Source organism: Petromyzon marinus, chromosome 1 (assembly GCF_048934315.1).
Source record: "Petromyzon marinus isolate PM22_M1 ecotype Great Lakes invasive population chromosome 1, UKy_Petmar_22M1.pri1.0, whole genome shotgun sequence".
Classification (NCBI taxonomy): Eukaryota; Metazoa; Chordata; class Hyperoartia; order Petromyzontiformes; family Petromyzontidae; genus Petromyzon; species Petromyzon marinus.
In genome coordinates, this window is record NC_133667.1 from 15,544,513 (window position 1) to 15,560,928 (window position 16,416).

The window sequence follows — 16,416 nt, forward strand, 5'->3', positions numbered from 1 at the left end:
GTACCTGCCGGCGCGGGTGAGCGACGTGCGTCGCCACGCGCGTCTCCCGCGGGGGCTGAGCCGCCGGCGCCGGGGGCGAGAACCTCGGGCGAGTCTTCTCCTCCTCCTCCTCCAGGCGCTGGCTGAAGCCGTCGGGCAGCGCCTCTGCAAAAAGAGACCGGCCGCCACCTTCTATAGTTCCGCCCCCTTCACTCTCCGCCGCGTTGGGGCGCGTCCACGTGAACTCTAAAACCATCCCCATCCTACCAGGCAGGCAAAGCCCACCGGGGTATTCACTTACTTCTCAGAAGCGACCTGGCCACACACACGGGTCTCTGCTGTGTGAGTCTATGGGTCTGTGTGGTGTGAGTCTATGGGTCTCTGCCGTGTGAGTCTATGGGTCTCTGCCGTGTGAGTCTCTGGGTCTCTGCTGTGTGAGTCTACGGGTCTCTGCTGTGTGAGTCTATGGGTCTCTGCTGTGTGAGTCTATGGGTCTCTGCTGTGTGAGTCTATGGGTCTCTGCCGTGTGAGTCTATGGGTCTCCGCTGTGTGAGTCAATGGGTCTCTGCTGTGTGAGTCTATGGGTCTCTGCTCTGTGAGTCTATGGGTCTCTGCTGTGTGAGTCTATGGGTCTCTGCCGTGTGAGTCTATGGGTCTCTGCTGTGTGAGTCTATGGGTCTCTGCCGTGTGAGTCTATGGGTCTCTGCGACCAGCGGGGCCGATCGGTTCGGAATTCGACGAATCGTCGCTCGCGTTACCGTCCGGCAGGTTGAGGCAAAGCCAGTCGAGGGCCGAGCGGAGGTCGCCCCCCCGCGTCACCGTGCTCGCCATGGCCTGCTCCACGTGGCTCCGCTCGAAGCCCGTGTCTTGCAGCGCCGTGTACACGTCCTGGCGAAAGCGCACGCGCGCGGAGACGCACGCACGCGGAGACACGCACGCGGAGACACGCACGCGGAGACACGCACGCGGAGACACACGCGGAGACACACGCGCAGAGACACGCGGAGACACGCACGCGGAGACGCACGCGGAGACACGCGGAGACACGCGGAGACGCACGCGGAGACACGCACGCGGAGACACGCACGCGGAGACACGAACGCGGAGACACGCACGCGGAGACGCACGCGGAGACACGCACGCAGAGACACGCGGAGACACGCACGCGGAGACGCACGCGGAGACATGCACGCGGAGACACACGCGGAGACACACGCGGAGACGCACGCGGAGACATGCACGCGGAGACACGCGGAGACACACGTGGAGACACGCACACGGAGACACACGCGGAGACACGCACGCGGAGACGCACGCGGAGACATGCATGCGGAGACACGCGGAGACACACGTGGAGACACGCACACGGAGACACACGCGGAGACACGCACGCGGAGACACACGCGGAGACACGCACGCGTGCGGAGACACACGCGGAGACACACGCGGAGACACGCACGCAGAGGCACGCGGAGACACGCACACACGCGGAGACACGCACACACGCGGAGACACGCGGAGACACGCACACACGCGGAGACACGCGGAGACACGCACACACGCGGAGACACGCGGAGACACGCACACACGCGGAGACACGCACACACGCGGAGACACGCGGAGACACACACGCACGCACGCACAGACGCACGCACGTTAGAACCGCTGGGGGGGGGATTTGCGGAGGTGCAGAGGGAGGGAGGGTGGGGGAGGTGCGGAGGGGGGGGTGCGGAGGGGAGGGAAGGTGTGGAGGGGGGGCTGTGCGGGAGGAGGGGGGGGGGGGTTGCTGAGGGGGGTGTGGAGGGAGTGGGGGGGAGGGGCGGTGCCACACCAGCAGCTTCTTGGTGGTGAGCCGGCGCGAGGCGCTGCCCTCGGGCGCCAGCTGCTCGCTCCGCCGTGCGTTGATGAGCTCCAGGATCCGCCGCTCCAGGTCGGGCGGCAGGGAGATCTGGGGGGGCGGGGCGGGGGGGGGGGGCGACGCAGAGACGGGCGACAGCGGTGGACGGTCCAGTCCTGTTCACTAAGGCTGAAGCGATCACTTCAACGCTCCGCAGCCTTTCGCGACCGATGCTATCCATTGCGGAAGTTCCGTTGGGTGAGATTGTGCAAACGCTACCTCGCCTGGTGTACAGGAGGTCGTGGGTTCGATCTCAACCCTGATGATGCCTGCTGCTGCTGTATATGTGGAGTTTCTGTCTCTCTCTCTCTCTCATCATCATCATCACGGTGGCTATGAGATGTTGACTACCTCGCCTGGTATACAGGAGGTCGTGGGTTCGATCTCAACCCTGATGACGCCTGCTGCTGTATATGTGGAGTTTCTGTCTCTCTCTCTCTCTCATCATCATCATCACGGTGGCTATGAGATGTTGACTACCTCGCCTGGTATACAGGAGGTCGTCCCTGATGACACCTGCTGCTGTATATGTGGAGTTTCTGTCTTTCTCTCTCTCTCATCATCATCACAGTGACTAGGAGATGTTAACTACCTCGCCTGGTATACAGGAGGTCGTTGGTTCGATCCTGACCCTCATGCCTGCTGTGTGTGCATTTGGAGGGGAGGGAGGGAGGGAGGGGAGGGAGGGAGATTTGAAGCCCATTGGTGGATGCTACCGTACCTTAAGCACCGAATTGTCCACCTCCCCCGACTGCTGAGAGCTCCCAAAGCTGTACTGCTTGGGTCCTGAATCACAGAGGCACACGGTGGACGGGTGGGGGAGTAGGTGGAGCGTTAACACCGGCGGATGCTTGGGCATGAGATGGGTATGAGATGGGTATGAGATGGGTATGAGATGATGGGTATGAGATGGGTATGAGGTGGGTATGAGGTGGGTATGAGGTGGGTATGAGATGGGTAGGAGATGGGTATGAGGTGGGTATGAGATGGGTATGAGATGATGGGTATGAGGTGGGTATGAGGTGGGTATGAGGTGGGTATGAGGTGGGTATGAGATGGGTATGAGATGGGTATGAGATGATGGGTATGAGATGGGTATGAGATGGGTATGAGATGATGGGTATGAGGTGGGTATGAGGTGGGTATGAGATGGGTATGAGGTGGGTATGAGGTGGGTATGAGGTGGGTATGAGGTGGGTATGAGATGGGTATGAGGTGGGTATGAGGTGGGTATGAGGTGGGTATGAGATGGGTATGAGATGGGTATGAGGTGGGTATGAGATGGGTATGAGATGGGTATGAGATGGGTATGAGATGGGTATGAGGTGGGTATGAGATGGGTATGAGATGGGTATGAGATGGGTATGAGATGATGGGTATGAGATGGGCATGAGATGGGCATGAGATGGGTATGAGATGGGTATGAGGTGGGTATGAGATGGGTATGAGATGGGTATGAGGTGGGTATGAGATGGGTATGAGATGGGTATGAGATGGGTATGAGATGGGCATGAGATGGGTATGAGATGGGTATGAGATGGGTATGAGATGATGGGTATGAGATGGGCATGAGATGGGCATGAGATGGGTATGAGATGGGTATGAGGTGGGTATGAGATGGGTATGAGATGGGTATGAGATTGGTATGAGATGATGGGCATGAGATGATGGGCAGGAAATTCAGAGATGGGCAGGAGGTTGGGGAGGGATTCCACAGCACAGATTTGGCTGCAGTGGGGTGAGTGGCCCGGGGGCAGCAGCAAAGGGCAGGCAGGCCGAGGGAGACCGGGTCGGAGCGACGCCGGCGGCCGGCCCCTCACCTTTGCTCTGCAAGTCGGCCTGCACCACAGCAGAGACCTGGCCTGGACACGGAGGCCCCGCGCTCTGGCCCTGGGCCTGGGCCGGGCCCTGACCCACGGCCTGGGCCTTCTTTTTGCCGCGGTCCGGCTGGCTCTTGTCGGACGACTCCGTGCCGTTGGCCGGCGCCGAGTTCCCGGCCTTGTTTTTCTTTCTCCCCATCTTTACTGTGGGGGGCAGCGGTGGTGGGGGGTGAGCAGGGAAGATGTGACGAGACCTGCATCCGTAGACGACAACGATTCGACCTTTCTGGAAATAAATCGGGCGTCGAGATGGTGTGGGCCAATCGGTTTCGAAGACAATGCATCATGTGTTAATTATCAGAGAATGCTTTTTTTTTGCATGTTCACAAGTACGTGCGGTTGATACGGACAGGAATCTGTGAAGAAGGATTCTGTTTGGTGTCTTAACATCTTGACACCTGTTTTATTTAAAGTGCTGCTGCTTGGGCTAGTGCTGTTGCTGGGGCTAGTGCTACTGCTTGGGCTAGTGTTACTAATGGGGTTAGTGTTACTGCTGGGGTTAGTGTTACTGCTGGGGCTAGTGCTACTGCTTGGGCTAGTGTTACTAATGGGGTTAGTGTTACTGCTGGGGTTAGTGTTACTGCTGGGGTTAGTGTTACTGCTGGGGTTAGTGTTACTGCTGGGGTTAGTGTTACTGCTGGGGCTAGTGCTACTGCTTGGGCTAGTGTTACTGCTGGTGCTAGTGTTACTGCTGGGGTTAGTGCTACTGCTGGGGCTAGTGCTACTGCTGGTGCTAGTGCTGCTGCTGGAGTTAGTGATACTGCTGGGGTTAGTGCTACTGCTGGGGTTAGTGTTACTGCTGGGGTTAGTGCTACTGCTGGGGCTAGTGCTACTGCTGGGGCTAGTGTTGCTGCTGGTGCTAGTGTTGCTGCTGGTGCTCGTGTTACTGCTGGGGTTAGTGCTACTGCTGGGGTTAGTGATACTGCTGGGGTTAGTGCTACTGCTGGGGTTAGTGTTACTGCTGGGGTTAGTGTTACTGCTGGTGCTAGTGATACTGCTGGGGTTAGTGCTGCTGCTGGGGTTAGTGCTACTGCTGGGGCTAGTGCTACTGCTGGGGCTAGTGTTGCTGCTGGTGCTAGTGTTGCTGCTGGTGCTCGTGTTACTGCTGGGGTTAGTGCTACTGCTGGGGTTAGTGATACTGCTGGGGTTAGTGCTACTGCTGGGGTTAGTGTTACTGCTGGGGTTAGTGTTACTTCTGGTGCTAGTGATACTGCTGGGGTTAGTGCTGCTGCTGGGGTTAGTGCTACTGCTGGGGCTAGTGCTACTGCTGGGGCTAGTGTTGCTGCTGGTGCTAGTGTTGCTGCTGGTGCTCGTGTTACTGCTGGGGTTAGTGCTACTGCTGGGGTTAGTGCACTGCTGGGGCTAGTGCTACTGCTGGGGTTAGTGCTACTGCTGGGGTTAGTGTTACTGCTGGGGTTAGTGCTACTGCTGGGGTTAGTGCTACTGCTGGGGCTAGTGCTACTGCTGGGGTTAGTGCTACTGCTGGGGTTAGTGTTACTGCTGGGGCTAGTGTTACTACTGGGGTTAGTGCTACTGCTGGGGCTAGTGCTACTGCTGGGGTTAGTGCTACTGCTGGGGTTAGTGTTACTGCTGGGGTTAGTGTTACTGCTGGGGTTAGTGATACTGCTGGGGTTAGTGATACTGCTGGGGTTAGTGTTACTGCTGGGGCTAGTGTTACTGCTGGGGTTAGTGATACTGCTGGGGTTAGTGCTGCTGCTGGGGTTAGTGCTACTGCTGGGGCTAGTGTTGCTGCTGGTGCTCGTGTTACTGCTGGGGTTAGTGCACTGCTGGGGCTAGTGTTACTGCTGGGGTTAGTGCTGCTGCTGGGGTTAGTGCTACTGCTGGGGTTAGTGTTACTGCTGGGGTTAGTGTTACTGCTGGGGTTAGTGCTACTGCTGGGGTTAGTGCTACTGCTGGGGCTAGTGCTACTGATGGGGTTAGTGCTACTGCTGGGGTTAGTGCTACTGCTGGGGTTAGTGCTACTGCTGGGGCTAGTGCTACTGATGGGGTTAGTGTTACTGCTGGGGTTAGTGCTGCTGCTGGGGTTAGTGTTACTGCTGGGGTTAGTGCTGCTGCTGGGGTTAGTGTTACTGCTGGGGTTAGTGCTACCGCTGGGGTTAGTGTTACTGCTGGGGTTAGTGCTACTGCTGGGGTTAGTGTTACTGCTGGGGTTAGTGCTACTGCTGGGGTTAGTGTTACTGCTGGGGTTAGTGTTACTGCTGGGGCTAGTGCTACTGCTGGGGTTAGTGCTACTGCTGGGGTTAGTGTTACTGCTGGGGTTAGTGCTACTGCTGGGGTTAGTGCTACTGCTGGTGCAAGTGTTGCTGCTGGTGCTCGTGTTACTGCTAGGGTTAGTGCTACTGATGGGGTTAGTGCTACTGCTGGGGTTAGTGTTACTGCTGGGGTTAGTGCTACTGATGGGGTTAGTGCTACTGCTGGTGCTAGTGCAGCCGCTTTGAGGGCCGTCGTCGCTGAGACAAAGGGAGCCACGGAGGGCACAGGCGAAGACAGAAGACGACGAGGCCCGACCCACGACCGCCCTTTACCTGTGGACGCAAGAGAGCCGCACGCGGCGGCAAGAAGGCGGCAGGGGGTGGGGTGGGTGGGAGCCTCTTGGCTCGACCGCTCGAGGAAGGGTCCCGGCGGGAGGGCAGCTCCAGTGAACTAAAGCGAGACAATAATCGGCACGATGGGTGGTTTAAATAAAAAAAAACAAAATCAAACGCAAACAAAAAGCTACGCCGAGTTTTATTTTACAAAACAAACCGAATTATTTGCAATCGCTTAATTCGCAATTATTGTCGTAGTTCTGATGCAAACGACGACAACAAAGCATGCGTTTGTTTTGTCTCATATATATACATCGACCGTTGTGGTGAAGAGATATTTTTATTTTATTTTTTTAAAAAAAGACGCTACGAGTCAAATGGGTGCAGGCCTCGTGTTAGCCGAACTCCTCCTCCTCCCCGTGACCCCGCCCCTCGACTCGCCTGACGAGGTCTCTGATTGGTCCGTGGCCACACGCCGCCCACGTGACGGGCTACGGCGCGCGTGACGTCACGCGACGCGTCCGGCGGCTTCGTGAGTCGGGAGGTTTGCGGCGGGGGGAGGTGGCGGCCATCTTGGTAAGGGGTTGGGGAGGGAGGGGGGAGGGGGTAGGAGGGGAGGGAGGGGGTAGGAGGGGAGGGAGGGGGGAGGAGGGGAGGGAGGAGGGGGGAGGAGAGGAGGAGGGGGAAGGAGGGGAGGGAGGGGGGAGGAAGGGAGGAGGGGAGGGGGTAGGAGGGGAGGGAGGGGGGAGGAGGGGAGGGAGGGGGGAGGAGGGGAGGGAGGGGAGGGGGTAGGAGGAGGGAGAGAGGGGAGGTGTAGGAGGGGAGGGGGTAGGAGGGGAGGGAGGGGGAGGAGGGGCGGGAGGGGGGAGGAAGGGAGGGGGGAGGAAGGGAGGGAGGAGGGGGAGGGGAGAGAGGGGGGAGGAGGGGCGGGAGAAGGAGGAGAGGGGAGGGAACCGCCGGAATTGGAATTCAAAAAATATAAATAATTATTTAAACTGGAGGAAATCCGATGAGCTATGAAGCTCTTTTGCGTGTCACGCCGAAGTCCAGCAGGTGGCGGGTCAATAAAGTTACAGAAATACGAAAGCAACGATCGGAGTGCAAAATAAAAACAAACAAATACTAAAGAGTATCCATGGATAATGAATGAATGAAATAACTGAATATACAAAATTAATTATACAAGTCCCATTTATCAAGACTGGGCAACACATCAACAACAACAAACAGTCCCAGACCACACCAAGTCAAATGTATTTAGCCTGCAGAGAGAAATCCGAGAAGCTACGAAGCTCTTTTGCGTGTCGTGTCCAGCAGGTGGCGGGTGAGAGCGTAGCAACTGCAACAAACAATCGCACTCACTCACGATCGGAGTGCAAAGTCTATGAACGGTGAGCAAATCACTCAGTCACAAAAATGAACAAGTACACGACTAGACTTTGTTTTTATTTGACGAGGTGTCAGCCCCCCCACCCCGCCCCACTGAGCTGTGTAACTCTTGTTTCAGAAGCGACTCTGTCACAAATGATAGCTCAACGAAAGTGGTGGCTTGTCATCAACATCATCAACATTATCGATGTATAGCAGCAGCCAAATCCTCTGAACACGTGGGTGACGATGTTGATTCTAAACTTGGAGGGGTGGGGGGGGGGAAACCGGAGAAAAATCCACGCGGCCACTACGGAGAGAAAGAAAGAGGCTCAAACTCCAAATATACAGCAGCAGCTGGCACCGTCAGGGTCGGGATGGAACCCACGACCTCCTGTAGACCAGGCGAGGTAGTCAACATCTCATAGCCACTGTAATGATGATGAGAGAGACACGCAAACTCCAAATTTACAGCAGCAGCTGGCATCGTCAGGGTCGGGATGGAACCCACGACCTCCTGTAGACCTGGCGAGGTAGTCAACATCTCCTAGCCACCGTGATGATGAGAGAGAGAGACACGCAGACTCCAAATATACAGCAGCAGCTGGCACCGTCAGGGTCGGGATGGAACCCACGACCTCCTGTACACCAGGCGAGGTAGTCAACATCTCATAGCCACTGTGATGATGATGATGAGAGACACGCAGACTCCAAATCTACAGCAGCAGCAGCAGGCGTCGTCAGGGTCGGGATGGAACCCACGACCTCCTGTAGACCAGGCGAGGTAGTCAACATCTCCTAGCCACCGTGATGATGATGAGAGAGAGAGACACGCAGACTCCACATATACAGCAGCAGGCATCGTCAGGGTCGGGATGGAACCCACGACCTCCTGTACACCAGGCGAAGTAGTCAACATCTCCTAGCCACCCCCATTCACTTTCATCGTTCAGTGAATGAGGAAGCCACTCGAATGGACTGCGGCTCGGGGATCTGGTTGGAGTGGCTTGGCCGACGCGACGGGAGAGTTCCCGCGAGAGTTCCCGGGAGAGTTCCCGGGAGAGTTCCCGCGAGAGTTTCCGGGAGAGTTCCCGCGAGAGTTCCGGGGAGAGTTCCCGCGAGAGCTCCAGGGAGAGTTCCCGGGAGAGTTCCCGCGAGAGTTCCCGCGAGAGTTCCCGGGAGAGTTCCCGCGAGAGTTCCCGGGAGAGCTCCAGGGAGAGTTCCCGGGAGAGTTCCCGCGAGAGTTCCCAGGAGAGTTCCCGCGAGAGTTCCCAGGAGAGTTCCCGCGAGAGTTCCCGCGAGAGTTCCCGGGAGAGTTCCCAGGAGAGTTCCCGCGAGAGTTCCCAGGAGAGTTCCCGCGAGAGTTCCCGCGAGAGTTCCCGGGAGAGTTCCCGCGAGAGTTCCCGGGAGAGTTCCCGCGAGAGTTCCCGGGAGAGTTCCCGCGAGAGTTCCCGCTCGTTCTCAGTGTCAGCGAATGAATGAATGGGGTGGGGGGGCGCTGTGTGACGTCTCCCATGGTCACGCATTGGGACGCCGTGTGGTGTGTGTGTGTGGTGTGTGTGTGGTGTGTGTGTGTGGTGTGTGGTGTGTGTGGTGTGTGTGTGTGTATGTGGTGTGTGTGTGGTGTGTGTGTGTGGTATGTGGTGTGTGGTGTGTGTGTGGTGTGTGTGTGTGTGTGTGTGTGGTGTGTGTGTGGTGTGTGTGGTGTGTGTGTGTGTGGTGTGTGTGTGGTGTGTGTGGTGTGTGTGTGTGGTGTATGTGGTGTGTGTGGTGTGTGTGGTGTGTGTGTGTGGTGTATGTGGTGTGTGTGGTGTATGTGTGGTGTGTGTGTGTGGTATGTGGTGTGTGTGTGGTGTGTGTGTGGTGTGTGTGTGTATGTGGTGTGTGTGGTGTGTGTGGTGTGTGGTGTGGTGTGTGTGGTGTGTGTGTGTGGTATGTGGTGTGTGTGTGGTGTGTGTGTGTGTGGTGTGTGTGTGTGGTGTGTGTGGTGTGTGTGTGTGGTATGTGGTGTGTGTGTGGTGTGTGTGGTGTGTGTGGTGTGTGTGGGGTGTGTGTGGTGTGTGTGTGTGGTATGTGGTGTGTGTGTGGTGTGTGTGTGTGTGTGTGGTGTGTGTGTGGTGTGTGTGGTGTGTGTGTGTGGTGTGTGTGGTGTGTGTGTGTGGTGTGTGTGTGTGGTGTGTGTGTGGTGTGTGTGGTGTGTGTGTGTGGTGTGTGTGTGTGGTGTGTGTGTGTGTGGTGTGTGTGGTATGTGGTGTATGTGGTGTGTGTGTGTGTGGTGTGTGTGGGGTGTGTGGTGTGTGGTGTGTGTGGTGTATGTGGTGTGTGTGTGGTGTGTGTGTGTGGTGTGTATGGTGTGTGTGTGGGGTGTGTGGTATGTGTGTGTGGTGTATGTGGTGTGTGTGTGGTGTGTGTGGTGTTTGTGTGTGGGGTGTGTGTGTGGTATGTGGTGTGTGTGTGGTGTGTGTGTGGTGTGTGCGTGGTGTGTGTGTGTGGGGTGTGTGTGTGTGTGGTGTGTGTGTGGGGTGTATGTGTGTGGTGTTGTGTGGTGTGTGTGTGGGGTGTGTGTGGTGTGTGTGGTGTGTGTGGTGTGTGTGTGGTGTGTGTGTGTGGTGTGTGTGTGTGGGGTGTGTGTGTGGTATGTGTGTGGTATGTGGTGTGTGTGTGTGTGGTGTGTGTGTGGTATGTGTGTGTGTGGTATGTGTGTGTGTGGTATGTGTGTGTGTGGTGTGTGTGTGGTGTGTGTGGTATGTGTTTGGTATGTGGTGTGTGTGGTGTGTGTGTGTGGTATGTGTGTGTGGTGTGTGTGTGGTATGTGGTGTGTGGTATGTGTGTGTGTGGTGTGTGTATGTGTGGTATGTGGTGTGTGTGGTATGTGTGTGTGTGTGTGGTATGTGTGTGTGTGGTATGTAGTATGTGTGTGTGTGTGGTGTGTGTGTATGTGGTGTGTGTGGTGTGTGTGTGTGGTGTGTGTGTGGTGTGTTGTGTGTGTGTGGTGTGGGGTGTGTGTGGTGTGTGTGTGATGTGTGTGTGTGTGGGTGGGGTGTGTGTGTGGTATGTGTGTGGTATGTGGTGTGTGTGTGGTGTGTGTGTGTGATATGTGTGTGTGTGGTATGTGTGTGTGTGGTATGTGTGTGTGTGGTGTGTGTGTGTGGTGTGTGTGTGTGGTATGTGTGTGGTATGTGTGTGTGTGGTGTGTGTGTGTGGTGTGTGTGTGTGGTATGTGTGTGGTATGTGGTGTGTGTGGTGTGTGTGTGGTATGTGTGTGGTGTGTGTGTGTGGTATGTGGTGTGTAGTGTGTGTGTGTGGTGTGTGTGTGTGGTATGTGGTGTGTGTGGTATGTGTGGTATGTGGTATGTGTGTGGTGTGTGTGTGTGGTATGTGGTGTGTGTGGTGTGTGTGTGGTGTGTGTTGTGTGTGTGTGTTGTGGTGTGTGTTGTGTGTGTGTTGTGTGTGTGTGGTGTGGTGTGCGTGTGGTGCGTGTGGTGCATGTGTGTGTGTGCGTGTGGTGCATGTGTGTGTGTGCGTGTGGGGAGCGGTAGTCTGGAGGGTAATGCGCGGTTCTACGGACCCGGCCATCACTTGAGTTCTATTCCCGCTCACGTCCACCACCACCAACACCACCGGTGACGATTCTCTGAACCGGTCCTGGAACCTCCCCTAGGTCAACTCAGCCTCAAATGAGTACCTGGTGCGGTGTGTAGTAAACATCGCCACTGGGGAGACAAAGGCGGCCGAGCGCGGGGCTGGCCACTCACCCCCTCGTGTACCGTTCTGGCCTTCACACACACTCTCACTCACAACAACAACAACAACCGCAATTTGCCACTAAGTGGCGGTGACGTTACCACGACGCTTGTGCCAGGCCATGTGCACCTTGAGGCTACCACGTGAAGTGTCGAACGCCCGCTGGCAGGAGGTCACGGGGCAGACCCAGGTGCCACGGGTCGACTGACTGAGATGACTGAGATGACTGGCTGATGCACCACCTGTGCCCCATACTGTGCCAACCTGCTGTGCTTTAGCCACCCGGCGCTCCGCTCGTTGTTGTGAGCGTCGCTCCTCCGCCCTCCGTTGTTGTTGGAGGGCGACTGCCTCCAAGTGCCCAGTAGTGTCCTTCACGAGCCTCCTCCACAGAGGCCGATCTTGACACCGCTGGTACCAGTCATCGGCAAGTCCACTCAGTTCCACGTCCTCCTGTACCACATCACTCCATCTCTTCTCTAGCGCGTGCCGCGCCCGTTTAGCCCCCTCGATCCGGCCGAACAAAAGCTGTTTAGGCATGCGGTGGCTGGGCATGCGGGCTACATGACCCAGCAACAACCTCACCCACTCACTCACAACCTCACCCACTCACTCACAACCTCACCCACACAATCACAACCTCACCCACACACTCTCAACCTCACCCACACACTCTCAACCTCACCCACACACTCACAACCTCACCCACTCACTCACAACCTCACCCACACACTCACAACCTCACCCACTCACTCACTCACAACCTCACCCACTCACTCACAACCTCACCCACACACTCACAACCTCACCCACTCACTCACTCACAACGTCATCCACACACCCCACACACTCACAACATCACCCACTCACTCACAACGTCACCCACACACCCCACTCACGCACAACCTCACCCACTCACTCACAACCTCACCCACACACTCACAACCTCACCTACTCACTCGCAACCTCACCCACACACTCACATCCTCACCCACACACTCACAACCTCACCCACTCACTCACAACCTCACCCACACACTCACAACCTCACCCACACACTCACAACATCACCCACTCACTTAACAACGTCACCCACACACCCCACTCACTCACAACGTCACCCGCACACCCACACCCCACACACAACAGCAGCGCGTTGCCCGGCACGTGTTGACCGGTCAACACGTGCCGCCACCAGTCAACACGGTTGCCGGCACGCTCCCCGTATTGTGTCAACAACAACACCTCGCGGACACTCCGCTCAAGGTCGCGCGCCTCCGGTTAGCGACCGATGGCGACGTACGGCGCGAAAGAAGTTCACAGTACACACTAACACAGTACACACACACACAGTACACACACACAGTACACACACACACAGTACACACACACACACAGTACACACACACAGTACACACACACAGTACACACAGTGCACACACACAGTACACACACACAGTACACACACAGTACACACACACAGTACACACACATTACACACACACAGTACACACATACAGCACACACACAGTACACACAGTACACACACACAGTACACACATACAGTACACACACAGTACACACACAGTACACATACAGTACACACACAGTACACACATACAGTACACACAGTGCACACACAGTACACATACACAGTACACACAGTACACACACACAGTACACACACACAGTACACACACAGTACACACATACAGTACACACACAGTACACACACAGTACACATACAGTACACACAGCACACAGCACACACACACAGTACACACAGTACACACACATAGTACACATACACAGTACACACACACAGTATACACATAGAGTACACAGACAGTACACACACAGTACACACACAGTACACACATACAGTACACACACACAGTACACCCACAGTACACACACACAGTACACACACAATACACACACAGTATACACACACAATACACACACACAGTACATACTAACACAGTACACACACACAGTACACACACAGTACACACACACAATACACACACGGTACACACACAGTACACACACAGTACACACTAACACAGTACACACACAGTACACACAGAGTACACACTAACACAGTACACACTAACACAGTACACACACAGTACACACTAACACAGTACACGCACAGTACGCACACACACAGTACACACACAGTACACACACACAGTACACACACACAGCACACATACACACAGTACACACACAGTACACACACAGTACTCAATACGTACACAGTACGCACACACACAGTACACACACAGTACACACACACATTACACACACACACAGTACACACACAGTACACACACACAGTACACACAGTACACACACACAGTACACACACTCAGTACGTACACAGTACGCACATACACAGTACACACACAGTACACACACACATTACACACACACACAGTACACACACAGTACACACACACACAGTACACACACAGTACACACACACAGATGCTGCTGCTGTATATTTGGAGTTTGCGTGTCTCTCTCTCATCATCATCACGGTGGCTATGAGATGTTGACTACCTCGCCTGGTGTACAGGAGGTCGTGGGTTCCATCCCGACCCTGACGACGCCTGCTGCTGCTGCTATTTTTGGATTTATCTCTGGGACCTCCGGGTTCCCCGCTCCACATTTAGCATAAACATCACCACGCGTTCAGAGTCTTTGGATGCCGCTCGACATTTCCACACGGTGATAGTGATGATGATGAGCCCACTTCGCTCGAGCTGGCAATCATTTGTGATCGCCAGATTACGAATTGAAAAAGGAGATACATAGCTGTGTGGGGGCCTTGCCTGGCAATATTAAAACAGTGTAGTGTAGTCTACGTGTCATTATGTATCTCTATGGGTCTCTATGCATCTCTACGTGTCTCTATGTATCTCTATGGGTCTCTATGCATCTCTCTGGGTCTCTATGCATCTCCATGTGTCTCTATGTGTCTCTACGTGTCTCTATGTATCTCTATGTGTCTCTATGTATCTCTATGTGTCTCTATGTATCTCTGTGTCTCTATGTATCTCTCTGGGTCTCTATGTATCTCTATGAGTCTCTATGTATCTCCATGGGTCTTTATGTATCTCTATGGGTCTATGCATCTCCATGGGTCTCTATGTATCTCTATGTGTCTCTATGTGTCTCTATGAGTCTCTATGTATCTCCATGGGTCTCTATGCATCTCTATGGGTCTCTATGCACCTCTGCGTGTCTCGACGTGTCTTTATGTATCCCCATGTATATCTATGCATCTCTATCTATCTCTGTGTCTCTACGTATCTCTACGTGTCTATCCCTATGCACCTCTATGCATCTCTGTGTCACCGTAATACGATATACTGTATCGAAAGCTACCTATATGTCTCTATGCATCCCCAGGTATCTCCATGTATCTCTACGTGTATCTCTGTGTATCCACACGAGTCTCTGGGTATCTAAGCATCTCCATGAGTATCGATCGATCGATACGCCAACCTCGCTGAGCTATCGTCGTCCGTGATAGTCCCGCCCAACTTCCGGGTCGTTTCTGTCAAAGCAAAAGTTGACAGCTCGTTATAGTAATAGGTTTTTACTCTTTTAACTGGCACAAAAACTGACACCTTTATTCAAGGCATCATGTTTGCAATAACCACAACACAAGCAGTCAAAATGCAAACAAAAGAGACAACTCTGATAATAATATTGGCACTGTCCTTGAATTTGATTGGTCCACACCAGAGACGGCTTTTCTTAGAGCCTAGTCTCCACTGGTGTTGGACCAGAAGACGCCAAAAGGCATACAACTCAAAAACAGCGCACCATCAGGGAGTATTGAGGGCTCGGGGTGAGCATTTACATTATGAGACCTCCTTTGCCAATAACAAGATATAGGAATAGGTTTTTACTCTTTTAACTGGCACAAAAACTGACACCTTTATTCAAGGCATCATGTTTGCAATAACCACAACACAAGCAGTCAAAATGCAAACAAAAAAGACAACTCTGATAATAGTATGCACTGTCCTTGAATTTGATTGGTCCACACCCGAGACAGCTTTTCTTAGAGCCTAGTCTCCATTGGTGTTGGACCAGAAGACGCCAAAAGGCGTACAACTCAAAAACAGCGCACTATCAGAGTATTGAGGGCTCGGGGTGAGCATTTACAATATGAGACCTCCTTTTGCCAGTAACAAGATATAGTAATAGGTTTTACCCTTTTAACTGGCACAAAAACTGACACCTTTATTGATAGTTCGTGTTGTGTGGTGGGGGGGGGTTGCCTGTTAGGATGTGGGGGGGGGGCACGGTTTAACGTTGAGTCTTTGTCTGGTGTGTGATTTGGTGGGGGGGGCGCGATTTGTATCTGACTCCTTTGCACTCGACATCACCATCGTGTGGACAAAAGAGCTTTGTAGCTCATCGGATTCCACCTGCGGTACCAATATTCCGATTCTGATATCCGCGCGCGCGCGCGTGTGTGTGTGTCTCTCTCTCTCTCTCTCTACAAGCGACGGGGTAAACACCCAACAACAGCAACAACAACAAAGTCACAGGTGCTATAGGCTTGTTTCGTGACTGGCACACCACGTGCTCACCGCCGAGGTCATGGGTTGCCCGAGCACGTGGCGTCGGGACAGGTGAGACAGGTGAGTTGTGAATCATACACAAAACCTCGCTGAGCAATAAAACGGCAACGAGAGGAACCACAGCAAGCAAACAAAGCCAGCAAAGGCGGCGTCTCGAGGTTAGGTGTAAGGTTCAAAATAAAGTTTGAAGTTGAAAAAGAAAGAAAAACCTACGTACCGACTTCTAAAATGTACAGGGCGGTGTCACGTGCTTGGGAGTCAGGAATTGTTTTAAAACAATAATGATCATTTTGTATTTAGTTAAAGTGAGACTGGTAGGCGCTCCTTTGAAGTCCATTATAGTCGTCTTTAGTTTTAACAGAAGTTGTAAATCCAGATGCAGGAGTCACACTGAG

The 16,416-nt window shown here is 54.2% G+C and overlaps 1 protein-coding gene across 1 annotated transcript in view; it reads right to left on the reverse strand.

Moving 5' to 3' along the window:
- Positions 1-6,741, reverse strand: part of DHX29 (DExH-box helicase 29) — a 61,163-nt gene extending 54,422 nt beyond the window's left edge. Inside the window, exons 1-6 of the mRNA XM_076063217.1 lie at positions 6,303-6,741; positions 3,697-3,900; positions 2,598-2,662; positions 1,811-1,927; positions 738-867; positions 5-144 (exon numbers count right to left, since the gene is read on the reverse strand). Coding sequence (XP_075919332.1) covers positions 5-144; positions 738-867; positions 1,811-1,927; positions 2,598-2,662; positions 3,697-3,895 — 651 coding nt within the window. The 5' untranslated portion in view covers positions 3,896-3,900; positions 6,303-6,741. The remainder of the gene's footprint in view (positions 1-4; positions 145-737; positions 868-1,810; positions 1,928-2,597; positions 2,663-3,696; positions 3,901-6,302) is intronic.
- Positions 6,742-16,416: the final 9,675 nt, after the last annotated feature.